At 45.9% G+C, this 26,377-nt stretch overlaps 4 protein-coding genes across 15 annotated transcripts; 2 read left to right on the top strand and 2 right to left on the bottom strand.

Annotated features, from left to right (window-relative positions):
* Positions 1-2,216: 2,216 nt before the first annotated feature.
* LOC120660989 (protease 2-like) lies at positions 2,217-11,275 on the top strand. 7 transcript variants are annotated; one of them, XR_005669786.1, is made up of 14 exons: positions 2,217-2,617; positions 3,181-3,338; positions 3,617-3,839; positions 3,939-4,080; positions 4,187-4,390; positions 5,231-5,365; positions 5,667-5,795; positions 6,131-6,519; positions 7,108-7,318; positions 7,461-7,654; positions 7,808-8,069; positions 8,212-8,291; positions 8,746-8,881; positions 10,747-11,275. XR_005669786.1 is itself a non-coding variant. In XM_039939663.1 (12 exons), exons 1-11 carry the CDS (start codon positions 2,256-2,258, stop codon positions 8,055-8,057), a joined length of 2,397 nt encoding a protein of 798 aa, XP_039795597.1. In that variant the 5' UTR covers positions 2,217-2,255; the 3' UTR covers positions 8,058-8,069; positions 8,746-9,103. The 7 variants fall into 7 exon arrangements, 1 of the variants encoding a protein (XP_039795597.1); XR_005669787.1 differs by lacking the exon at positions 10,747-11,275 and adding an exon at positions 9,964-10,641; XR_005669785.1 differs by lacking the exon at positions 10,747-11,275 and adding an exon at positions 8,962-9,406.
* A 536-nt stretch (positions 11,276-11,811) lies between these two features.
* LOC120660991 (rhamnogalacturonan I rhamnosyltransferase 1-like) lies at positions 11,812-15,154 on the top strand. Its single transcript, XM_039939664.1, has 8 exons — positions 11,812-12,417; positions 12,813-12,880; positions 13,057-13,145; positions 13,222-13,387; positions 13,488-13,777; positions 13,859-14,063; positions 14,145-14,299; positions 14,577-15,154. The coding sequence occupies exons 1-8, from the start codon at positions 12,156-12,158 to the stop codon at positions 14,818-14,820; spliced, it is 1,479 nt and encodes a 492-aa protein (XP_039795598.1). The 5' UTR covers positions 11,812-12,155; the 3' UTR covers positions 14,821-15,154.
* A 1,605-nt stretch (positions 15,155-16,759) lies between these two features.
* LOC120660988 (transcription factor BIM2-like) lies at positions 16,760-24,570 on the bottom strand. Of its 6 annotated transcripts, none has more exons than XM_039939659.1 (12): positions 24,253-24,568; positions 23,993-24,106; positions 23,152-23,460; positions 21,867-22,079; positions 19,396-19,522; positions 19,210-19,279; positions 19,026-19,121; positions 18,883-18,921; positions 18,570-18,780; positions 18,328-18,469; positions 17,902-18,028; positions 16,760-17,271 (listed from the first exon to the last, which is right to left on the bottom strand). In XM_039939659.1, the coding sequence occupies exons 1-12, from the start codon at positions 24,263-24,265 to the stop codon at positions 17,158-17,160; spliced, it is 1,575 nt and encodes a 524-aa protein (XP_039795593.1). In that variant the 5' UTR covers positions 24,266-24,568; the 3' UTR covers positions 16,760-17,157. The 6 variants fall into 6 exon arrangements, 5 of the variants coding, with proteins under 5 accessions (XP_039795593.1, XP_039795592.1, XP_039795595.1 ...); XM_039939658.1 differs by having other exon boundaries at positions 23,993-24,115; positions 24,253-24,566; XM_039939661.1 differs by lacking the exon at positions 18,883-18,921.
* LOC120660987 (pentatricopeptide repeat-containing protein At3g12770-like) lies at positions 19,730-21,851 on the bottom strand. The gene has a single exon (XM_039939657.1). The coding sequence runs from the start codon at positions 21,794-21,796 to the stop codon at positions 19,820-19,822; it is 1,977 nt and encodes a 658-aa protein (XP_039795591.1). The 5' UTR covers positions 21,797-21,851; the 3' UTR covers positions 19,730-19,819.
* Positions 24,571-26,377: the final 1,807 nt, after the last annotated feature.

Raw genomic sequence — 26,377 nt, 5'->3', positions numbered from 1 at the left:
GAAACACAAATGTGATCTATACCTCTAAAGAAGTATAGAGAAAGAAAAGAGAAAAGTATAAAGAAGCAGCAAGGTTGAACGGGTAAGAAAAGTATAAAAAGAATAATAGAAAAGGAAGGCATGCATAAATGTTGCATATTCCTGAACAACTTCAGTTGTACAAACTAATCTGATGGTGGCCAACGAAGATTCACGATTTTGTGGGCATACAAATAGTTCTATACAAGTAATAATCACTAGAATAAAGGGTAAAGCACCAAAACCTAAAAATAAATGTGACTATTTATTAGCTCAATCTAAATAGATGCATGGGAAAAATCAAGAACTTAGTCGTTTGAGGAATGAAATAGCATAAATAAATTTTAATATTATTATCCCCGTCTAATCTTCTATAAGTACATGAAAAAATATTAGGCACGAAACACAAATGTGATCTATACCTCTAAAGAAATATAGAGAAAGAGAAGAGAAAAGGATAAGGAAGCAGCAAGGTTGAACGGGTAAAGAAAGTAGAAAAAGGAGAATAGAAAAAGAAGGGAGGAAAATTGAGAAAATGAGCGAAAAAAGGACAAAAGTGAATTTATTGGTTTAGTCTGTAAATAATATCATTAATCACTACTATGTTATTTCATACGAAGTTATGTTATTACAAAATCATATTATAAATTATGATAAAAATATTAAATTACAGCCATGGCACGTTGGAAATTTGACATCTTCCATATATTCATGAAAAAAATTAGGACAAGCGGTTCTACCGAACGGTTTTCAAAACAACTATATATCCATAAGAGAAGCCGCTACATCAAAGAAGCCACAACCAAAGTTATTTTAGCCACAACTTCAGACCTGGAGCACTACTAATCTATCCCAAAGTTGATTGCCTACAATACAAAATAAATGATTCAAACAAATATATGTGGTCGCTGCTCCTCTTCGCTCAGAAAAAACAAAAGCCCTGAGGCACAATACTAAATAGGGAACTTCTCAATTAGATGCATCGGACGCGATACACACTAATCAATTTCAAATATACAGAGGAACATAATGGAAGACATAAATCAATATAAATAGCTAGAGAAAATGGAAGATAAAGAAAAGATTTAGAAACAACACTAAAGATATATATGGAACTATCTATCACCGAGATGACACAACTCTAAAGTAGGCAAATTTATGCAGTCATATGAGCTAAAAACTAATAAATTGTTCAGTAACCAAAGTGGGAAGAATAATAATAGGTTCGGTTAAATAAAAAAAATAAAACATTTATGCATTAATATAGCACACACACATATATAAGCTTTGCATAACATTTACCAAAGTCAGCAGGAGACCCCAACTTATTTTTTAACATAACTTTTTTTGTCTAATCCGTGATTATTTTTATTTCGCCATCGTGATGAGTCAGATCTAGGTCTGCTAGATGCTTCTTAAGTGCTCTAACAACTACACTAAATATATTTTCGCACATACATATAAATATATTTCATAACTACTTACAAAAAACTTTATATATACAAATATGTACATTATGCATCTGTATTCAAGGTGACTCAAAATTAAATTCAATCATCAAATTTAGATTTTGCAGGTTAAAGTGCTAAAATATGCAACTATAATATAGAACAAAGCAACATAAAAATTAATAATTGACATGAACTTCTATGCATCAAAACCTGCAGGTAGTATTCAACAAGAGCAAACGAGAGGTAAATAAATTACCAAATTAATCTCTTCTGTCAATGTAATTTTTTTAAAAAAATTAAATAAAAAACTATCTACCCGCGCTATTAGCGCGGGCCACCTTGCTAGTTGTATATCATTATAACTATGTTAAGTTTAGATATCTCGCTACGGAAAAAAGGGGATGTAGAAGGGACAAGCGATGAGCATGAAAAAGTAGACCATAGCATTTGTGTAACAAAAAGGCATCCTATTCCTATATTTTCTCAAGTTATAATAACTAAATGGCGTTATTAAACAATATGATCATAGTCATAACTAAAGAGTTATAATATGCTCTAATTTCATCGTCCTGAAAATAGTATCAACTAAGTGAGTACTACATTTGCGAACATAAAACTATAAACAAGGCGTAATCATATTTTTTAGAATAATATATTGGTCTTTTTACCTTTGTAGGATGGTTTTTGAATTTGGACGCCTAAATAAACCTCATCAAAACCCCACCAGGCCCAGCCCGCTCCTCCCACAGCAAACTTTGCAGCAGCAAAACCAAACAAACCGGCGCGATGCTCCGCCGGCGCCCGCGGCCCGCCGCGTTCCTCCGCCTCTTCGCCACCTCCTGCCGCCGCAGCTCCCTCCACCCCTCGCAGCCGCAGCTCCCGAACCCTGCCGATCTCCCGCCGCCGCCGGTGGCGAAGAAGGTCCCGTTCACCGTGTCGGCGCACGGGAGGTCGTGGAGTGACCCGTACCACTGGATGCGCGATACCTCCGACCCGGACCTCGCTGCTCTCCTCGCCGCAGAGAACGCCTATGCCGACGCCTTCGTCGGCTCGGCTGGCGGCGGCGGCCTCCGCGCGCGCCTCGCCGCCGAGATGCGCGCCCGGCTGCCCCCTTCCGCCGCCACACCGCCCCAGCCGTGGGGCCCTTGGTTCGTATCCCGCTGCCTCGTTGCTCCGTTGATTGGAATGTGTTGACGCGGTTTTCTAAATTGTGGCGATTTCATGGCGTTATTCTACTCCTGTGATTTCTGAGCATGTGTATCTAGTCTAGAATCTAGATATGGTTTGGCACGCATCCGTTGATATGAGATTTTGCACTTCGACTGTTTAATTCGTCCAGTACCTACATATATGGCTGTTTTCTTAAACAGGGCGTGTTGTTTAAGTTGCTATTCTGATTTTCAAATGTTTGGTTCGTTTTGGTTTACACAACCACAACTGGAAAGGTTTCTCTTTCTCTCTATGTGCATCTAATTGAAATTGTTTTTTTATGTATCTCTTTTTGTTTTTGAAAGTAAGTGACAGCAACAAAGAATTTAGTGGGAGTGTGGGACTATTAGTTTTATATTATGTTGGTTCCGACTGGTGTAATGTTTATAATACAAGTTTTGGTGGTGCAATACGTTTATAATACAATGTATATGTAGTTCTCCTTTCGCAAAATAATTCAAGAGGTAGACCTTAGAACATATAACTCGTTTTTCGGATCCAGGTTGTATTATCAGTATGTTCCAGAGGGAAAGGAATACCCTGTTTTATCTAGGAAGTTGAAGCCCTCTCATGGTCTAGCACGAGCTCTGCTGGATTATCTTTCTGGTTCAGAGAAGGAGCAAGTGTTGCTTGACTGGAATGAGGTTGCAGAGAAAAATGGTAGGTGCTAAATTTTAGTGGTATGTAATACATGCTTAACAATCAAGATCTTGATCTAGTATCCTGTTCTACCTCTGTTTAATTTCATATTCAATGATTATTTTGCTCATGCAGTTACTGCTTAAACATTGCCTTTTTTTTGTCCTTTTTAGATAATGGAAAAAATTATCCAACCTCTACCCATGCTTATTTGCTCATATTTACTGATTTTCAAAACGAGGATGTTGTTGCTTGGCTATGTACATTTATTATTTTGTAATTTTGCATGTTATATGCAGGTTATGTGCACATTGGGAGTTGTCGAATCTCTCCAGATCATAGGTTCCTTGCATATACAGTTGATACATCTGGTGGTGAACTATTTTCCCTTGAAGTAAAAGATCTTCAATCTGAGCATGTCATCTTTAGCTCACCAGACAAAGGAATAGTTAGTTTAGCATGGGCTCGCAACAGTGAAAGTTTGTTTTACACTGTCTGCGATGAGACTCTACGTCCTAACCAGTAATTTCCCTTCCACCAAAGGTGCTATATATTCTAGTATTATGAAGCTTGAACAGTTTTTGACCATTTTCTGTTTTTTGATATGCTGACATGTGACAGGGTTTTCTGTAAAAAGTTACAATCGCATGAAGCAGGGTTTCTAGTTTTCACAGAGGAGGATGTTAACTGTTGTGTAGATATTACAAGCACAAAAGATTTTAAGTATATAACTGTCAATTCTAACACAAGGACCTCATCTGAGGTAGGTTTCCTTTGAAACCTTTTCTCTGATTCCAATTGCACTTTGCAGCATCGATCTTCTGCCCTTTTGCATAGATTTTTCTTATATTTTGCTTGTATGCCCGCAGGTTTTTGTGATGGAATCTGATAATGTAAGGGAGGGCTTATGGCCTATACGGAAACGTGTTGATAAAGTTCAGTACTTTTTGGAGCACCACCATGGGTTCTTTTACATCCTTACCAATGCTCCTGTAAATGACACTGAAATGATGACTGAAGGCTACTATCTGGCCAGGTGTCAGGATGAAAAGTCATTGGTGGATAGGTGGCAGGTGTGTCTCTTTCTTGTGGTTTGAAGGTGATTAGCTTCCACTTTGGAATTTGGACATACATTCATAGAGCTGGAGCACGAACTAGATATTTAGGCAGCACTTATTACTTTAGTATTGTTATAAGATATTTTGTTTGGTAGCATTGATATCTTTAAGAGAAATTGCAAAAGCCCACCTGCAAGCTAGTGGAGTTTCCAAATATCCTCTCACATCTCAATTTACAGTCTAACACTGACAAGTTTTATATGCTTCAAATACCCTCTCTACTCGTTGACCAACTGATGTAGTTGTCACATAACCTCATTGGGTGATTTGGTTTGTCCCTAATATTGCGAAAGACTTTTTCTCAGCGATCACAGTGGAGACTGACTCTATTTTCTTCAAGTTTGAGTGCAATCACTGCCCTATGTGTTTCTTCTACTTGGCAAGCTTTGGCACAATTATTTGTGCATGTAGCATCTCTAGCATCTCATGGTAAGTGTAACAAGTTAGCTGATGTTGGAGGGCTAGACTATAGCTACATTGACCAGTCAACACTCAACGGCACAGGGGAATCTGAAAACACATAGAACTTGTTTGCGTCAGACTATAAGGAATTCTGATGTAGGAGGGTATTTGAAACCCCCCTGATTTTCAGTTTTGTTTTTCAATTTTTCCCCATCTTTAATATCAAAAGATGCTGATCACCTCCGCCTTTGAAGGACACAAGTTCATTATAATTGTCTAGCATGGGTAAATCATTGTTGTAAACTGTAAGCTGTTACTTTTATTTAAGCAATTTTGTTTGAAATTAGTGGTCATAATCTTTTCCTAAGTTGGCGATTGTATGTCTATTTCTAGATAGTGACATTCCCTGGGTCGGACTGCACCATTCAGGATATGGATATTTTTCATGATAATTTAGTTCTCTTTCTTCGAAAGAATGGAAGCCCTCTTTTTTGCTCCATCAATATGCCAATTGATGTTGATGTTCAGGTATATTTTCTCAGTCTTGTATCATCTGTCATGTGGTTTGTTTGTAGTGAGATAGAACTCATAGATGTTTGATACTGTAACTTTATTAATAACAGTTGTGGATTATAAAATGTATCCTTCCGGTCAGATAAAGAAGTCCTTCCAACCAGAAGAGCTAGTTCAAGTAACACTTATCGTGTTGGTTTGAATGATGTCTTTATCTGGCCGGAGAGTATTAATTCTCTTTGTTGTTTCTATGTTTGTCCCTTCCGATGCTTCTTAGAGAAATGAGATTGGTTTACTACCTTTATGGATGCTGCAGGGGCCAAAGGAAGTTAATGATCTCAACCCATGGTATTTCCCGGTACCATCAAACATGTGCAGTATTATTCCGGGATCCAACAATGATTTCATGTCATCTACTTATCGTCTGGTTGTTTCATCGCCTGTGGTACAGTTTTTATCTATGTAAAAGTATTTTTCTTATAATATTTTTCATTCCAGATAGTACTAGACGTCCTTTTCTTGAGTTCCAGACATCAAGTATCCGATGCTTTCATTTAACACTACTAGAGCTTAGAGTTCAGTAATTACATTGTGTCACTGATGGTGCTGTTTGGCTTCACTTACCTTGCAATTGGACGTATTTCACAATACTGTACAGCTAAACCATACTTTTCCGTCATATTAAACGTCTTATTATTTGATTAACCAAAGTATCGTGTAGCATGGACTTGCATGTTAATTAAGTTTGTTTGTATAAATCTGTAAATTTATGTGCCTCAGATTCCAGACTTAACTGTGGACTACGATTTGAGAAAAAAGACTTTCACCATTCTTCATCAAGAGGAAGTAACTAGCCTGTCTGCAAATCTAGGCACCGTGGGCAAATCCAATGTTTCAAGCATCCAACAAAACCTGCAGCTTGTTGAAACTTCACAAAGTTGGAGTGATCTTTCCAAGCTATACTTATGTAAAAGGATCGAAGTTATATCACATGATGGTGTTTTGATACCATTAGTCATTTTGTATTCACGGGAAGCACATCGTCATGGAGAATCACCTGGGATCTTATATGGCTATGGATCTTATGGAGAAGATTTGGACAAAAGCTGGTGTTCAGAGAGGTTAAGTCTCCTCTCTCGAGGATGGGTTCTTGCATTTGCAGATGTTAGGTATGTTCAGCTTATAAAGCTGCAGTGACTACTGTCCCCACCATCTTTCAGAATTTTATATGAAGATTATTTGATAAGCAGCCTAGCACTACAACATATCTGGCGAGGAGGTGCTGCAAACCACTATAAGAAAAATATTATCCACTGAATCTTAGGAGCACAAGAATTTTAACCTTTAGTTTCTGTTAAAGACATTATTTGCTAGCTTATTGAGATAAATGGTACTCCGTCTCGGGCAAAAATAATGTTGATTTACTGTCCTGGCATATATAGTTCCTCATCCAACAATCCCTTGTTACAGGGACATTGGCCAGATTTCTGAAACTAGTTGTTTTGTAGTCATGAAATTCTCGTATTCCCCCCCCCCCCCCCCCCCCCAAAGTTGCTTGGAGGTTTGAACAGACACATGTAATTTGGCTTAGCTGGCAAGGTCTATGTGGCATAATACAAAGCTGCTGATAGTCAGGAATTCTCTGCAATATGAACAGAATACTATTTTTTGCCTTCTTTTTTCATTGTCATAATTCTTGTTTATATTGATAATTCTGGTTTTATGAGAAGCACTAAATCTTGAGCCTAATCATGTAGGGGTGGAGGAGATTTATCTTGGCATCATGCAGGAACCAAATCTAACAAGATAAATTCAATTCATGATTTTGCTGCATGTGGTATGCATCTCATCAAGGCAGGCTTGGTTCACCAAAATCGTCTTTGTGCTATAGGCTGTAGTGCTGGCGGTCTGCTGGTGGGCGCAGTCATTAATATGCTTCCAGACTTATTTTCTGCTGCAGTTCTCAAGGTAAATCAATCAGCTCAGTTAGACAAATTCTTGGGCAAGTAAATGGATTCATTTTGCACTGGTTTTCTGTCCCTACTTGTGTTCTGGTAATGATAATTTTTCTTGGGTTTTTTATCATTAACCTGTATTTATATTAAAACAGGTCCCTTTTCTAGATATCTGCAACACAATGTTGGATCCTACTTTACCTCTCACTGTCTTGGACTATGAAGAGTTTGGTGACCCTAATATCCCAGCTGAATTTGAGGCGATCTGCAGTTATTCTCCTTATGATAACTTGTCATCTGGTGTCTGCTATCCACCAGTCCTGGTGACTGCCTCGTTTAATGATACAAGGTTTTTCCCCTAGTATATCCATTCTTTTTCAGACTTGATGGATCATCTGCATATATTTGTTCCATGTTAACTGTGAGCTCACGTTTTTTTACTTATTTTTCCTCTTCATGTCAGCTTCCTTGTCAGTTCTTCATTTCCTTCTTGGTTTGACAGGGTAGGGATTTGGGAAGCTGCGAAGTGGGTTGCAAAAGTGAGAGATATCACATGCAGATCCTGTTCCAAATCAGTTATTCTCAAAACTAATATGCAAAGTGGCCATTTTGGTGAGGGTGGGCGCTTCATGCACTGTGATGAGACGGCCCTCGATTATGCATTTCTCATGAAGGCCTTGCAGTTGGATGACAACTATTGCTTAATGGACCCATGCCTGAGGCTTCTCACGGAACAGATTTGTGCGACTTAGTGCAAAACTGAGGTAATTACCTTTTGTGCTCTGTGTCATAGTGGACAAGATTGCATCCTCATAATTGTTGATTAAGACCTTTCATTGGAAAGTGATGCACCCTTGAAGTGTCTTTTGGCTTTTAATAGACAAGTTGTGGATTTTGGAACTGCAGAATATCAACTTGTTCTTTCAAAATACCACGCCTGGATGCTGTTCATCAGCAGTGCCAAGGTGAAGTGCTTATCAGTTAAGGTTAGTAACCTGGATTCTAGGAGTAAGTGACACAATTGCATTAGAACAAACAACTCTCACTAGAGCAGTGGAAACATTGTATCTAGCATACTGAAAAACTTGACCTGCGGGGGGTAAGACCGCCCCCACGGCATTTTTTTAGAGGTAGAATGACCTTCTCACAGCAGGCCAAGAAAACCCCCGAACCCGTGCCCCACCCGTACACGGGGGCCCGTCGCCTTGTGAGTTTGGCCGGGCTCCACAGTGCTTTGGACATGAGGCAGGCGAGGGGGTTTTTTTAACCGGAGGCGGAAATTCGCCCCTTCCGGGGATCGAACCCACGACCTCCGGAGTGCCGCCGGACTGCCAACCAATTGGCCCGACATCCTTTGGCAGCATACTGAGTCTAGTAATCTTACCACATGATTTTTTTTCATGCACTATTTCTTGCATGAAACCAGTTTTTCCCCTGCAGTGGTCGAGTAGGCCTGTTGCTCCGTTATGGCATGTGTTTCTAGTTGATAACCTGATGGTGTTAGATATGGAGCTATTGGGAAAGAATAAATGGTTCAGCATGGATGTTGATTTTGACTTCCTACTTCCTGGACCAGGTTAGTGCATGTTGCTTTCTTCTCTTTGGCTCATCTGACAGATGATATGCTGTTTTTACACTATCTTAAACAATGATCAGGTTACATGTCTCATTCTTGTGCACATTTTTATGGTGTAATTGCTCTCATCCTCTTGCTATGCCACATATGTCCAGTGCACCATTACAAATTAAGTGATGACTTGTTGAAACGTATTGAGCACATTTCTCGGAGTTTGTCCTCGTCATGGTTTCTTTCTTTCTTTTCTTGTGATGATCCTAATCACCCTTTTCTATCATATTCATATATGTGTCCACATTCGCTGTGTTCGCTTGGCTTGCCAGCCAACCAGCCAGCAGTACTATTCTCTCATACTAAATCAGCACCAGCCCCCAGCTACCAGCCAGTTAGCAGTACTGCTATCTCATAACAAATCATCACCAGCCATCAGCCACAGCCAAGCGAACACAGCGATTGTCCAATGCAGCAAAACAAAGCAAATGATGACTATTTGAAACGTAGTGGGCACATTTCTCCACGATACCCTATTTTAAGATTGCACTTTCTATGCGTTTGAATTATTTAGGCTTGTAGTGCACGGTGCTCACACCAATAAGTACCATTTGGTGCATATCGGTCCGTGATATAAACAACTGTCATACCTGGAATATTATAGAGCTAACAAACCCCAAGGATAAGTCGTGGAGTTCAATGTGTCCTTGTTTCTGTCAATACGCATTACCAGGTTCTACTGTACGGATGCGGTTATTGTTACTCCGATACCCTTTTCACCTCCTATGACTCAAGTGTTTCCAAGTTCCAAACCATGTTCCAGATGTGGTTATACCAGCCACCTGCGCCTAGTGGTGAAATTGAATCTAGAATAAAATACCTGGATCTGATTGCTGGCTGGTGTTTCAAATCAATCTTAGCTTTGTTGGAGGATTAAAAAAACTGTTGGAGGATCCGATAACTGACCTCTGAATCTGATTGCCTCTGGTTACCCAGTGCTGGTCTACTCCGTATCCTTCGCTTGGCTTCATGATTTTATCATGCACTCATCATCACACACACACACCTGATTTCGTGACTCATCTCTTTAGGGGAAGCGTTCAGTTGGTTATACCAACCTGCATGAGGTTATGCGACCTCAACTTTACATAGTCCGCAGGTAGGACGTGCTATGATGCCATTATGGGCGTCGAATGGCAGTGTTGTGTGGTGTGGTACTGTGGTTGGTCCATGCCTCGATGGGATTTAGCTACTTTGCTTCTCGTTCGCGCCTGCTCTCGGTTCTAGCTCCGCAGCGGGTGGTGTCAATGGAATCATTGGGCAACCGATTGCTTGGTGGAGACGCCGGCGGCGTGCGTTGGTTATGGTTGCTATCGCTGTCCGCGAGTTCTATGATGCGATTATTGCATCACCATTGGAGTGCGCGGTGATTATTCTGTTGCTGTGGTTTACTTGCTCCGAACGGCTGGACGCCTGGTTATCAGTGTTGATGAGATGACTGGTGGTATAATGCCGAGATATGATGGTACATAACGTACGTCGCTATGGATGGACAATTATTATGCCGGCATGAGGTTCGGAGGTTTGCGAGAAGTTTTACATATTTCCATTTTTGTTTCGTAGTCGGGCGTCTTTTAAACCTTGTATGCGGATTGCGACATGTGCCCTTTTGCGAATATATAGCCATGATAAAAATTTGGCTATGAAACAGTTGTTTTTTTCTTCCCCTGTCACTGACGATACCAGAACAAAATTTCAGTTTGGTATCACGACGAGATTGGTGCCATTGTGAGAAGAATCTTTTTGGTTTGGCGAGCAAACCACTTACGGTTGCCATGAACAAACAACTGAAATCTTGCTACAATTTTTTTTAGACCAAGACCAAACAGACCTCACGTCTACAAGCAATGCCTGATATGAGTGGGCTGCTTTTGGCCGTTTTCAAGTTGAAGACGATGAGGCCTTCAGGCTCTGTTTTTGACGCTTCTCCACCGGAGAGGTCCACGTCTTCCATGCTGGATATCCTGGCCGGTCACCTTCGTGGCTTCATCCATGAGCGCTGTTGTGGCCTTGTGGGTGGGTTGCATGCGCCAGCACAGAAGAAGCCCCGCAGACATTCCGGCTGTCGCCCACTTTCTTTTCCCTTTCCCATTTGACTTTGTGGCCCGTGTATTCTCATCAGCAGGTTATACGAACATTCTGACGTGTGGTCATAGCCTAGCCACCAGTCGGCCAGTCACCCATTGTAGGCGACAGTTTTTTTTCTTTGATTCGTCCTTCAATGAAAATTTAAGTATATGTAGATTTGTCTTAAGTCAGTTCTTTAAATCAGTTTTTTTTTTCCACACGGTGTAGACAAACCCACCTATATGAATATATGCGGGTGCATGCATTGTATTCCTATGAGCATCTCCATGGGATCACCTGTCACTGTTGACGGGCATAGTACCTGTAATTCTTAGAATAAAAGTTAAAAAAATACGAGCGTACGAGCTGAGGTGAGTGCTCGAGCTTGTGTGGATTTATTACAACATATGAAATTTAAACACCGAACTGATATTAATATTCAAATTTTATATAGTTTGACCACAATATACCATGCACATATAAAAACTATTTTTTAATATTATATAGATAGACTGCAGAAATTACTGGTGCATTATAAAATCAGCTTTTATAATATAGAACTAGTACTGTATTAAGATACTGCATTTATTGATACTGATAGCCGATGTTAACAGGTTTAACATGAGACAGAACTGTATTTATACTTGTGATAAGACGAAGTAGACGACTTTGAAGGTCCGCCGTGGCGCAATGCGTGCTTAAGGTAAATCGGAGGCTTGGTACTTGGTGCACCCTGTCCATATTCACTCTTCCTCTGACATCCGGGCCCGCACATTGGTCTACAACTCTACTACCCTCACGGAGTCACGGGTTCATAGCCCCTGCCCTCGCTGACCGTACGGACAGGCTCCGTGTCCCCGTGCGCGTACAAATAAGCCACCCTGGGCGGCCACACGGGGGCGACTTCACACGCGCCTCCTCCTCGCCGCCGGTAGTCATCGCAGCCCCCACGGCGGCGCGGGCACGTCATCGTTCGCCGCCCGGCGCGCGCACGCAGGTTTCGGCAGGGAGCCAAGAAGGCAAGAACCATACAGACAGGCAATAGGCCGAGACGGCGCTAAGCTCTGGTCACGGGGGGATCGCGAGAACCTCCACAATTCAGGTGGCCTAGAACTCCAGGAGGGAGGTGCTTCGGCAGCGTCGTGCCTCGGATGAGATGGGCGGCGGCGGGAAGGCCGAGAAGGCACGGCGGTCGTCGGCGCGGGTGAAGCTGTGGGTGGCGCGCGCCAGCACCGTGCTGCTCTGGACGTGCGTCGTCCACCTCGCGGCCTACCGGGAGCTGTGGGCGCCCAGCGTGCTCACCAGGTGGCCCGGCTGCCTCACCCAGCCGCACGGCGTGCAACTCCGGTCGGAGGCGGTTGCTACGGCGGACGGCGGCCAGAGGGAGGCAGTGCGCTCTATGGCGCTTCCGCCCAAAAGTAATTGCTTGCTTCTTGGTTTCCGGAATATTTGCGAATCAGGCTTCCCTTCTTTCTTTGGTTAGGAATATCTAAACTTCTTTCTGTCATTCCCTTTTGAACATCCACTTCTCCTTTATTATCCGGGGAAAAAAGATTCTATTCTCAACTTCTCCCCAAAAACAGATCAATAATTTCGAATTGTTCAGTTTTCCAGCTTTTGTTGTAGTGTACTTGATATGTTGTTTTTGTGCAAAAGTCTCTGGGGTTATTTCCACTAGTCCAATTCAGTTCTGTTCTCGTTTTGTCTAGTCACCGACCAATTTGTCATGTATTTTCATAAATTCTTCGATGAATTATACCAAGACCCAGTAGTAGCATGGCCAGTCGTTTGATTTGTTCTATACTGCATTCAGGAATCTACAAAAACAATGGCTATCTGATGGTCTCCTGCAACGGTGGGCTTAACCAGATGCGAGCAGCTGTAAGTACTGTGTATCAAAATCTTAATACAACTATCAGAGAGTTATATTCTGAATTTCTGCGCTTGTTGAAGTGTCCGCATATTAAAGTTTATATTTATGAATCCCTGTCGCTGTTAAAACGCTGAAACTCAAGCCCAATTGTTCTACTTTTTCTTCCTTTTTTTTTGTCATACAGATTTGTGATATGGTGACAATTGCAAGGTATCTGAATGTTACTCTTATTGTACCAGAGCTGGATAAAGCTTCATTTTGGGCTGATCCTAGGTGATAATTTCTTTCTTCAGTCACTGCAAATTCACTTTCAGTTGTTTTGCCTTCAATTTATTCTCGTACTTTACAGTGATTTCCAAGATATATTCGATGTGGACTATTTCATAGCATCACTGAGAGACGAGGTCCGAATTCTGAGACAGCTGCCTCCAAGAATGAAAAGAAGAGCTGAAATGGGATTTCTTCACTCCATGCCACCCATCAGTTGGTCTGACATCTCCTATTACCATCATCAGGTTTGGTTGCATCTTCCTTTTTTCACTAATGCGACATCATGAGCTGAAACTATATCCGAAACCAGGTGAAGATTGTAAGTGTTTGTTTGGGGGAAAACAGATTCTACCTCTGATAAGGAAGTACAAGGTTCTTCACCTGAACAGGACAGATGCTCGCCTTGCAAATAGTGGCTTACCCATGGAGATTCAGAAACTAAGGTGCCGTGTCAATTATAATGCATTGAGATTTACCCCCGAAATAGAAAACCTGGGGAGGCGTCTGGTTCAAGCTCTCCGTCGGAATGGACCATTTGTAGTTCTTCACTTACGGTATGAGATGGACATGCTCGCCTTCTCTGGATGCACACATGGTTGCAGCAAAAAGGAGGCTGAAGAGCTCACGAAAATGAGGTATTACATCATCATCCTAAAATTCTCGAGTGGTTTTTGCAATAGATTTTAAAAAAATTAATTATATTTTGAACTTGGAAGATATGCCTACCCATGGTGGAAGGAGAAAGTGATTGACTCTGATGCGAAGAGGAAAGATGGCCTCTGTCCTTTAACACCAGAGGAAACTGCATTGGTATTACAGGCACTCGGCATCGATTGCAGTTATCAAATTTACATTGCGGCAGGTGAAATATATGGTGGACAAAGAAGAATGGCTGCCCTTACCTCTGCTTATCCCAATGTGGTCAGTTTTCAGCATCTTTAATGGGTAGTACTGCATTCTTATGATTCAGTTCCTAAAACATTTACTATTGGTGCTGATCAGGTTAGAAAAGAGATACTACTACCTTCATATCTCAGTCTTTTCCAGAACCATTCTTCCCAGATGGCAGCACTAGATTATATGGTATCCTTGGAGAGTGATATTTTCATCCCCACTTATGACGGTAACATGGCAAAGGTCGTAGAAGGTCATCGCAGGTACTTTATCACATCCTAACAAGTATTTTTTTAGCAATAGAAGAACTCACATGCGTGGTCATCCTTACAAGTGGACGCTGTGCTTGACAGTTTTGCCAAATTATGTTTACGTGACAAATGTTGGATCCTTGTAATAATAGAATGTTGGGCTGGGTGTGGTGTAATAGTTACTTTCGTAATGTGAAACCTGAAGTGTCATGAACTTTTGTCATAATAAACCTGTTAGTCACTTTTCAACTGCTAATGCGATCATGTCTTACTCCTCTTGTGAGCACAGATACCTGGGGTTCAAGAAGACGGTACTGCTAGATCGGAAGCTCATCGTGGAACTCGTTGATCAGTACAGAAACGGCACACGGAGCTGGGCTGATTTCTCCTCCGCTGTCAAGGCGTCACATACCAGCCGCATGGGCGAACCGTCTAGGAGGCAGGCGATTCCTGACAAACCCAAGGAAGAGGACTACTTCTATGCGAATCCGCACGAGTGTCTGCACCAACCTGACGATCTGTCAGCCTTGTGATCGCAGTACACGCCTGAGGGGCGGCCTTCCAGAATTCAGAACCAAAGCACGCTTAGGTAGGATTGGCAAGGACTATACTCCAGATTGGATTGGCAATAAACGGAGGCCCCGTTTGTTCTGATGAACAAGCCTAGTGACAGATAAAAGGGGTCTCCTTCACTATTCGTAGACACACATTGATGACGTGATTCACTGATTCTTATTCTTTGTCCAAAATAAAACGTTTTTTTTTGTAATTGTTTGTACAGAAAGAGAGAAATAGACATTGTGATTTTGTCTCTGTTACAGTACTGATCTTCCTTGTGACGATGCAAATACATACACGATGAAGTTCTTCCGGTGTGCAATTTGGCATTTGTTCCTGAAGTGCACTGCAATTCATGGAATTCAACCCGAACTGTATTTTACTACTTTAGGACTTTTTTTTGTTCCATGTTGACCTGAAGCTTGATAACTCCAGAAGCTAAGCTCATCAAGTGGAGTAGATGACACGTACATGAACGAATATGTGACGCAACGGAGCAGTACGCCTTCGGATTCCCTCCGCAAGCAACAGCGCACGAGCAGCGGCACGTACTCGTGCACGCGCCGTCGTCAACCGATCCCCCCTAGCGTCATCGTACGCGGAGATTTCATTATGAAAGAACTCGTGGAACTTTTTTTTTTGGCCAGAATCTGAACGCGGCCAACTCGTGGATCAGGTTGCCGACGGGATCTGCGGCGGCGCCGTGAGATGATGGGCGGCGGCGGCGTGCGCCGGCCGGACCCTCTCGCCGCGCATTTTTGTTTTCTTTCCCGTGGTGCCGTTGGATCGCACGATCGTGACGAGGTTCGCATGCGCGCCGCAGTCGCTGGGGCCTGGCTTCTCGGAGGCTTCGAATCTGGGGTTCGGATTTGTCGCTTTGATTAACCACCATCTCTCTCTCTCTCTCTCTCTCTGGCTGAGTCCACAGCCCACCAAATCCATCCAGTTGGCATTAGTGCTCACTAATCAACAGCCCGGTGTAGTGCATTATTAGTGACGGATTGCATGATCGCACTACTAGGACAGTGCGTGTGGACTAATAAGAGTCAGGCGTGGTACCGCCCGGACGTCCGATGGGAAAGTTACTATGGGACGCTCCGTTGCAACATTGAATAAGACATCTACAAGGTGCAGCACTGAAAATATATGAAAAAACTAATTAAGTCGTTTGACTCTCTTATACGAAAATTTTCGCCACAACATGAACACTATGTTTCATGCAACATTCACCATGAAACAGGTGAAAATAACAATTGCAACATTGAAGATCAACTATTGAAACATATTGGAGCATACGATTTTTCTTCCCCATCACACACCCAAGTCAGCCACACGGCGTCCCACCGGAGAGTGACTGCGTCTCTTACGTTGCCGTGCTCGTCCTCATCCGGCTACACGGATCGACCCTCGCCGGGTCACCGTGCCTGCGTCCCAACGCCGGCGGAGCGTCAGCGCGTTGCGTAGTCAAGACACGCCTTTAACGGACGTGCCGGTCGGTGGATGGCGGTGGCACACCGCCGCCAACCGTCGTGACGTTCGGCGACCATCTGGCCACGCCACCCCACCGACCTGCAACCGCAACCGCCGGTGCCGCTCACCCGCCGGCGACGAGATAATCAACTAGCTTCCCGCGCGGGCGCGGCACCGCCGGGTCCGCTCGCGGCTTCGGCAGGCGACCCCGGCCCGCGCGTGCGTGCGGCGACAAGCCCGGGCCAGCCACAGTTTCTGGTGCCCGCGGTGGTGTGTGCAACCACGGCAAGCACGGGGCGCGGTGACGGGCCGGGAAGCCAGCACCGTCTCCTGTGAGGCGGTTACCGGGAGGGCAACATGGTTTCAGGAGTCGGAGACGATTCTGCAAGTTTGCATTGCACTGACCATTGGAGAAACAAGAACAAGACGATTAATTAGCTCACCGATACGGTGCAACGACACTATGCAGGGTACTCCCAAGAGAACGAGCAACTTGACTAACAGGTAGTCTGGTACAGTTGTTGGAGATATCTTACAGGTTTACTACAAGCCTACAGCATAAGGTTTGTCAAGGGTGGGGAAGCTTCTCATATGAATGGAAGCCTGTGTACAAGAGCGGCTTCACAATCCGCAATGGAAGCTCCAGGGGGTTTTTGTTTTCTCTAAGTAAACAATGGACTAAAGAGGACGGCAGGAGCGATCAAACAAAAGAATGCACCGGGGGCCTCGTTCATCACAGAACCTGTCACAGCTAGCACAATGTACAACCAATCCAAGAGCCTCCCGTTGGCTGGGAAGGAAAGAATGATCAATCGGGTCCGGGAGCAAGGCGGGGACCATCATCAGCTGTTGCACAGTTTATGCCGCTTTGCTGCATGAGAGAGGTCTTCAGCGCCACCACCCAACATCGCCAGCTGCTGACCTATTTCGTCGCTAGATACTGGGTCCGTTGGTTCCTACACGGAATTGAAGTGCCAATGTCAAAACATGAACCAGTGGAGATAAATGGGGGAGACGAAAATGTTGAGTTTCAGATGCCTATGTGATAATCACCACTGAGCTTCCAAGGTTTGCATAGAACGCTGCCCAGTATCTATAGTACTAAGGATGCATACACTTCCATCATCAACAAGCAGGCTCAAAATTTCAGCCATTATCATCTCATACTAGGGGTGTGTTTAGTTCATTTTGGATTTTGGAAGGGAATCTTTCAACATTTGAAGTATAGACTAATCACAAAACTAATTATAGATCTCGTCTGTAAACTACGAGACGAATCTAATGAGTCTAATTAACCCATCATTAGCACATGTTTACTGTAGATTTACTGTATCAGTTTAGTGTCTAATCACGCCCTAATTAGGCTCATTAGATTTGTCTCGCGATTTACAGTCCATTTGTGTAATATGATTTATTTTTCAACTATATTTAATACATCATGCAAACGATTTACAAAAATTTTGGATTTTGGGATTTTGGATCTAAACACGGCCCTACATGGGTTGAACAAACGACTGAACTAACTTCAGTTTGCTGGCATGATATCTTTTAAATGAGCATCTGTGCGTATGGTGGAGGTACTATACCTTGGAGGGTACACCAGCAGCAGGTCTCTTGACTGCTCGCTTGCCCAGGTTGATCTGCACAGAGATGCTGGCTTGGGACAAATCTACACCTGAGCTTTGAAGGGCATGAGTCAACGAATTAAGTAACCTGTTATGAACAAAAGAAAACAAGTAGATGCATCAGCATACTTTTATTTTTGGCAAAGATAACAAATTTCTTAATTGCCACACAATTTGCTCTCTGAACTCAGCATCATGAAAGAATCTAAATACAAATGAAATAAAAAGAAGAAATTTCAGGTGGGTAAAACCTATTGCTGGGCCCACACAAAGGAAAAATAAAATGACTAACAAAGGAAGACAACTATGAGATATTGACATTAAGGACCGAAATACTTAGGTAGGAAAAACATGAGTAACAAAGAAGTGATATTCTTTATGACTCACTCTTGGGAATATTGACTGGACACACCGATTGTTCCTTCATCGATTGCCAACTGCTGGTTGTTAAGCATTTGACTGTTCACTGCACAATCATCCATAGGGGACAGACCTGCCCATTGGGGTTGGGACTGAGATAAAGCATTATCTGCATATAAAGAAAGGCTCATAAGTAACCAGTGCTGCTTCTAGTCTCAGAAAGCACCTCGGAGAATAATGCAGGATCACAGGTGGCGCATTGATCGTACTTGTAATAATTGCTGGAGTTTCTGCTGATCTGTAGCACACGCTAGCCATGTGATCAGTTTCAGTCTGATCCTGTGCCCCTGATGCAGCTGCAGATGTCACCATGTTGTGATTATCATCGAGCCTCCCAGTGAAATTAGATCCAGGAGAGGATCCATTTCTCAAGAAATGTGAAGTGTCAGGCAGGGAATCTCCTGGGAGTTGTCCTTTACTCTGCAGCATAAAAATAAGTATACATAAGATGTTTGCTGAAAAAACTCAATATAATCTCAGAGATTCCATAGGGCAAATGCATTGTTAGCAACAAACACTTGCCTGCGCATTTTTCCAGAATGATCGAAAATACATATTTGACTGCAAAATGTAAAACTACACTCAGACACAGACAACCAAGAACTGACTATTCCTTTCCTAACAACAGCAACAACTATTGCTGCTTTAGAGCAAGAAGCAATTACCCATGGAAGTGTCTTTGCATTTTCTTGGTTCCATTCTGGGAATGTTGCCTCATACTTTTGTACTTTCTCTTGCAAAAACCGTATATATTCGATAACCTGCATTAGAAAGGATGGCAAGAAAAAACCATGTTAATCAACTGAGAAAGATTACGAGGATAAAACTGGAAGGTGTTGAAAACCTTACCTCCAAGAGAAATGTTGCTTTATCTCTCTTTTGATCACTGTGTGGCAACAGCTCCCTAAGTATCCGAAACCTGTAGGAATGAAGTGGAGTAAAAGAAGAAAAAAAATCCATACAGAAGTCAAAACTTATTTCCGTGCATAGAATTGATCATAAAATTACAAAAGCTAATCAATAATAGCTAATCACCTATCATTGATTTTGCTGCGTCTGCGCTGCTCTGTGGCCGAGTGTTTCGACCGTGGTGTGTTTGGCTGTGGATCTGTACCACCATCGCTGCAGCTTCCACCCTTCCTGTCCACCCTTACTGTGAAGTCTGTTTACACAAACACCATCATAAGTATGTGATAGCATAGAAAATAATGTGTAAGCCCTTTTTACTCATCTTAAAACAAATTATAGTTGTTGTGCCGCTTCTTTTTATGCAGCAATGCAGCATTTTTTTATTTGAGTTCCTTACCATGGCTTTGTTATGGCAAGGGATACACAACAGAATACGTGTTTTGCTCATGCTGGGATGTCATTATGCCAAGGGAAAGAATTATGGATACGACCAATTTTGCCTAACTGTTATACATGCTCCCTCAGGAAGAACGAGGGAGAAAAGGGCCATTCAAAAAAAATATTGTCGGCCTCCACCTCCAGCTGGAGTTGGAGAAAGAAGACTAAGCAATGCAAAAATCTCAGCAGCCCTAGGATGTGAATGATCCCCTGCATGGAAGGAGTGCATCTCCCCGTTGATATCAATGGAGCTGCACCCTGTTGCCTTGCTAACACCCCTCTCTCTCATGGTGAGCCTGACACCAGCAACATGGCTCCACATTCCTGCAGATGCATACAAGTTTGCAAGCTGCACATAATGCCCTGCATTGGAATGCTCCAGCTCAAAAATGTGCTGCGCGGCAAACTCAGCCAGCTCCATGTCTGAGTGTCCATGCATCTTGCAACCGTGAAGCAAGGCACCCCACACACTCATCTCTGGTTTGATGGGCATGTCCATTATAAAGTGGTAAGCCCTGTCAAGATGACCAGCACGAGCAAGCAGGTCCACCATGCAAGCATAGTGCTGGTGCCGGGGCTCAATCCCATAGTCATGTTTCATGGAATGGAAGTAGCTCCACCCTTTCTCCACGGCACCACTATGGTTGCAAGCTGAGAGGAGGCCCAGGAATGTCACATCATTCGGTTTCACCCCAGCACGCTTCATGTCCTCAAACAAGGTAACGACCTCCTTTACATGGCCATGCGCTCCGTAACCACCAATAAGTGCACTCCAAACGACCACATCCCGCTCCCTCACATGCATCCGTTCAAAGACTGTATGTGCACGGTCAATGCTCCCTGCCTTGGAATACATGTCAATCAGTGCTGTGTTAACAAGCACATCATCCTTATAATCGCTGCCTCGGACATAGTCCTCCATCCACTCCGCAAGTTCAACGGAACCAAGTTGAGCACAAGCCAGGATCACTGACCGTAAGGTAACAGAGTCGGGTGTCATGCTCCTCACAACCTTCCTCATCTGCTTGAAAAGTTGCACCGCCTCATTGGCAAGGCCATTCTTAGAATAACCTGATATCATGGCATTCCAAAGGATCACGTTGACCCGTGAGATTGGCACCCTGTCGAAGAGTGCCCTGGCAGCCATAATGCACCCAAACTTTGCATACATGGATGTCAGCGTGATCGCCACATCTAGTTCATTGTCAAAGCCACTCTTGACAACAAAGGAATGAGCTGCTGTGGCACCAGGCAAGTCATCAAGCTCCATATACGCTTTAAGGACAGTTACTAGCAACACGAAGTCAGGGCACACCTCACTATGCATCATTGATGCAAAATGATGGAGCCCCAGCAAGGGGCAGCCATTCTGCACAAGCCCCGATATTAGTGAAGTCCATGAGACAACATCCCGGTCGCACATTCCCTCAAACACTTGACGTGCACTCAAGGCGTCGCCACAGGCAAAGTACATGGCTATGAGTGTATTGTCCAGGAAACGAGCGTCCACCGCATGTGCGGCGACACGTAGCGCGTGAGCGTGCGCGGCGCGGCCAGGAGTGGACTTCAGCACGTCCGCGATGGCAGGGGCGGGCGGGAGGAAGGCCGAGTGGCGTGCGCGGAGAGCCAGGTAGTGGCCAAGCGCGAGGGAAGGCAGGCGGAGGCGAGAGGCGAGGCGCGCGGCGGCGTGGAGGAGTTGCGGGGTCGGGTGAGGGATTCCGTCGAGCAGGTGGCGAGCGAGCGGGCGGAGGCAGGGGGACGCGCGCACGCGGCAGGCAGCGCGGAGCAGCGCGAGCGCGGCGATTGCGGGCGAGCCTCGGAGGCGGCCGGAGACAAGCAGGTGGGCATGAAGCTGGTGGACGTGGGCCGGCTGCCACTGCGAGCCGGCGCCCGGCGCCGGCAGCGCGTGCGAACTCATCCCTTCCACACTACCCGTCCTCTTCCTCACCGTGGACTCTGCTAGACCAACAGGGAGCACTGCACCCGATAAGTACAAGAATGGTGCGTTCTCGAAAACAATTTTTTTTAAAAAAGGAACAGGGGGGCGGAAATCGTCAGAATTCCGGGGGGGAAAATTACATGTTCCCATCAACCCAGAACTGACATGCAACAAAGATGAACGAATTCCTCGTAGATTTAGCGGAATTGGGGTAGCATACCTTTGAGCGAGGAGGAGACCTCGCGGCGCGCGGCGAGGCCGTCGTCGTCGTCGAACCCCGCGCCGCCGCTGGATCTGGAGCCGGACTCCATGACCCCGGCTCCTCCGCCGCGCCCCGTCCTATCCTGCAGCGCCTGCTGCTGCTTCTGCCGCGGCGGCGGCGGCCTGGGCTGCCCGGCGCCGGCGAAGGGGAGCGCCCACTGCTGCTGGCGCCCTGCGGGGTGGAGGCCACAACACAACAAACACACAAAAGCGCCCGCCTTCAGCTTTAGCCATTCTTTTCCGGAGACATATCTGGTGCAATCACGGAACTGGTGAAATCACCATGCAATCCGACTAAAAAGGTCTTCAAAAAATTCTGAAAAAATCATAAATGTGCATCTCGGTCTACCCCATCTACATATAAAATTTCATGGTCAAATTCATCTTACTCTAGAAGTTACAAAAAAGACAAATTTGGGCTGCATTTGAACGTTACTGATTGTCAGAAAATTTGTCTTTTTTGTAACTGCAAGTATAAAATGAATTTGATCGTGGAAATTTATATGTAGATGGGATAGATCGAGATGTACATTCATGATTTTTTTCAGAATATTTTGAAGACCTTTTTAGTCGGATTGCACGATGATTTCACTAGTTCCGTGATTGCACCAGACATGTCTCCTTCTTTTCCCAACAGCTACCGAAGGATTGCGCAGGCGGAAGGCGTGCGGCCCCACATGCCGGTGGCGTGGTGGGGCGGGTGGGGTCGGGGTGCCAGCTAGCTTTTTTTTTTTTTTGAGAGAGGGAAGTAGCAAGACGCCCGCCGGGGATGTAGCCGGCGGCTCGGCCAGCACTGGGCCGGGCCCGGCGGCCGAGCACCTGGAGCTCACGTGTGTGGGCCGCGCGATGGGACGCGACACCAGAGAGAGATGCTGAATTGCACGGGCAACATGGGCCCCTGAACGGACCCGGCTTGCTGGCCGGTGGACATGCACGAGGCCCGTCCGTCCTCTCGCTCCATTCATTCCAAGACTCCTCTCTCTCGAATGCACTGTTGAGACACACACGTAAACCCCGCGTGCACGAGACGAGTAGCCACACGACACGCGCGACAGCGCCGGCGTGTCCGTGTGCGTTGCGCATGGGCGCACGCTACGACCAGCTAAACGAGACCGTGCCTGCCATTACTAGTCTACTACTGTGGGCTGGGTGGGAGTGAGACCGCGGCAGGTGCTGCTGCGTGTGGCTCGTGCACGTGCATGCACGCGGCGCAGGACTTAAGTTGAGTCGTGTCGTGAACGCACCTCGCGCGGCCGGCTGGAGCGCCGCCGCGGGCTGGCCCCAGAGCACGAGCGGCGGCTCCGCCTTGACGACGGCGGCCGCCGCCGGCGCGACCGAGACGGGCGCGGGGCAGATGCTGAACGTGCCGACGCCGCCGGGCAGGGGCAGCGCCTGCTGCCTGGAGGCGGCGGCGGCGGCCACCTGCGGGTGGCGGTGCCTGCTCTCCGCGCCGGGGGCGGCGGCGGGCAGCGCCGGCGACGGCTCCGGCGGCGGCGCTCCCGGCTTCTCCAGAGGCTGCAGGAAGTCGTGCGTCTTCAGGAAGAAATTACTACCTGCATGCAGTAGCTTTTCACCTCATCAGTGCTTCAGCAGTGGCTAGTACTACGAGCGAGTGAGCAGTGAGATTGAATCGAATCGACACGATCGATGGCTGATGACTAATGATACCCGCGCGTCCGGGCTAATCATGATTAGGTGGAACGGAAGCCCGGGGGTGGCCGGGTGGGCCCCGGCCAGATGGGATGGAAGGCCGTCGACGCCTCCTTGGGTCCAACCCACACGTGATCCGCCGTTGCTTTTGCTTGTCGCTTCTCATCGCCGGCCAGCTTAGTTTGCACGAAAATTCATTTATTTAAACTAAACCCAATCGCCACACGTCGGAGCAAGTAGCTGGTTAATTAATTAATTAACTGGTTGGAGCCTGGCTTGCTTCTTTCTCCTCCCGCCGGCGCCGGTCAGTTGATCCCCGCAGGAACAGCTAGCCGAATTGTGCGAGCACCCCCTCTTCTCAGATCTACCTACCGCTACCGCGGAGCTCGAGCGAGTAGAATTTGCCATGAGAGAGAGAGAGAGGTGTATGAAGACCTTGAGAGGGAGGAGGTGGCTTGGAGTCGTGGAGCTGGAGAGGAGCGTCCTTATAATTAGCTGCGGCGGTGTACAGCGAGAGGAAGTCGTGCTCGTGCGTCGCCGCCTTGTTCCCTGCAAGAACTCACGCAGCATGCAGAGAAAAAGAAAAGGTTATAGCTGAATTCGGCGATCGATGTTCATCCACCAAGCAATGGTTCGAGCTAGAGAGCGAGGAACGCCACAAAAGAAAGCCATGGTAAGCATGTACGTGTGCGTACCTTGGATGCCCATAATCGTCGCCCGTCAATCGCAGCGCCGCCTCGCCATGGAAGCCGGCTGCCCGGCCGCGCGCCGCCCAATTCTCCTCAGCTAGCACCGCGCGCCCCTCCGAACCGGAAGAAGCTGGCTAGCCGCCTGTGCAAGAAGACCCTCGGATCGGACGGAGAGCTCTCTCTGGTTCTCACGTGACGTACGTGAGAGGCGTTTCTCTTTCCTCTCCTCTCCGACCGACGTTTCTTCGGCTTGGCTTCGCCTTCTCTTCTCCCCCCTTCCTGGCCTTCTCTACCAGCAGCTAGCCAGCCAGCGATCTGCGGCTCGGCTGCTCGCGGGCGGGGACGCTTTATACGGCGCGTGCGCGGCGCCCGTCAACTGACCACGCCCGCGCACGCGAGGGGGGCGGGGCCGAAACGGCGGTTATGTCCGGGCGCGCACGTGCCGCCCCGGTTAATCCACCCCACGCCGTACTGCTGCTCTCTGCCAAAGCGACCGGGCTTCTGGGGTTAATCCAGAGGCGGGCGGGGTCACGCACGCGGGTTAATTAGGGCGGGGGCGATTAGATGTGGGTGGCCGTGGCCCGACGTGGACGGGGGCGAGAGCACGCGGGGTCACGTGACGGTAGGGGGCGCGTGGGGCCCGCGAGCCACATGAGGCCGGGAACTGCGGGCATCCCCGCGGACGGAGACGGCGCCCACCCCCCGGGTCATGTGCTCCAGATTCGGCCAGGCCACTCCGGCCCCCGTTCGGCCGTTCCACCCACGCCCGCTGCCTTCCCGCCCCGCCCGCGCCCGGGGACGGGGAGGCGTCGGGCGTCCTCCATCGGGAGATAAGAGAAGAGGGACGACGGATCATGCGTCCACGCGAGAACCACAACGAGATCGCTCGATGCGGCTGCGACCGGTGACAAGAGTTACCTCAGCTCCGCAACAAACGTTGGGTACGAAAGAACGAATCGCTTGGGACTTGGGAGAGAACCGTCCACGCGACCAAGCCACCAGCTTGTGGTTTACTACTCCGCGCCTTTGACCTTTGCTGCCTTTGGTTCTCGCTGAGCTCCTCCCAGCGCTTTACCCCAGGCTTTTATCTTTCTATCCTGTCGCTCCGCGGTAAACCGGGTGGGTGAAACCGGGGATGGAAAAAATTTCCTGGTAAAATTTTCATGTGTTTGGTTGGAAGAGTTGGGAATTTGGGCCCACGGGATGGGGCCTTAGGTGTGTAAATGTAGCAAATACATTCAATTCTCCTAACGAAATATGTGGAAATGTTTCCATGAAATTTTTTTCACACCGTAACCAAACAGTCCCCAACACTCGCAGGCCGCTTCACGTGGCGCCTACAGGACAAAAGGCGCCGTATCTACTCGTCTTTTTTTACCGGAGCCGTGTTTTGTTAGGGTTGAAAAAAATTTCGCGAATTTTTTTTATCTTTGACCACTAATTTAGAGCATTAAATAAAGTCTAATTACAAAACCACATGCAGAACCCCTGGTAAATTCGCGAGACCAATCTAATTGGGCTTTTGTCTACGTGATTAGAGGATGATACTGTAGCAAATTATAGATTAATTACCGTCATTAGATTCGTCTCGAAAAGTTACACCCATTTCCTAAAAAAATTCGCAAATAAATTTTATTTAGTATTCTATGTATGCATTCGTCTTTTTGTGAAATTTTTTTCGTGGTACCAACCAAACACGGCTCGCTTCCCGGGGAGCTCACCGCACGGATCGGCACGTGGCCCGCCGCACTGATCGGCCGGCTCCCAGTGCGGCAGTGCCACCGCCCGCGCGCGGCGGCACGTAAACTCCACGCCTCCTCGGACAGCACCAACGCACCGTATCCGGAGAGTAGGGATGGATCTAAACATCCGAATTTTTAGAACAAATTTGATATTTTAAAATAGATATATTTAAAATTTTATGCTAATCTTTTTTTTATATTATCAAGCATATTATTACACATAAGAATAAAATTTTGTATAAATTTTTTTATGTATTATTTGCTCCCTACAATTAAAAAGGTGAAAAAAGATTCGTATCCGTATCCGATCCGTATTCAAATTTTTATATCTATTATTTGAGAATATATATGATGAATTTAAGGTTTAGTTTTTATGAATCTTTACAAGA

This window comes from Panicum virgatum, chromosome 2N, assembly GCF_016808335.1.
Source record: "Panicum virgatum strain AP13 chromosome 2N, P.virgatum_v5, whole genome shotgun sequence".
Classification (NCBI taxonomy): domain Eukaryota; kingdom Viridiplantae; phylum Streptophyta; class Magnoliopsida; order Poales; family Poaceae; genus Panicum; species Panicum virgatum.
This window is presented reverse-complemented; position numbering and strand designations above follow the sequence as displayed.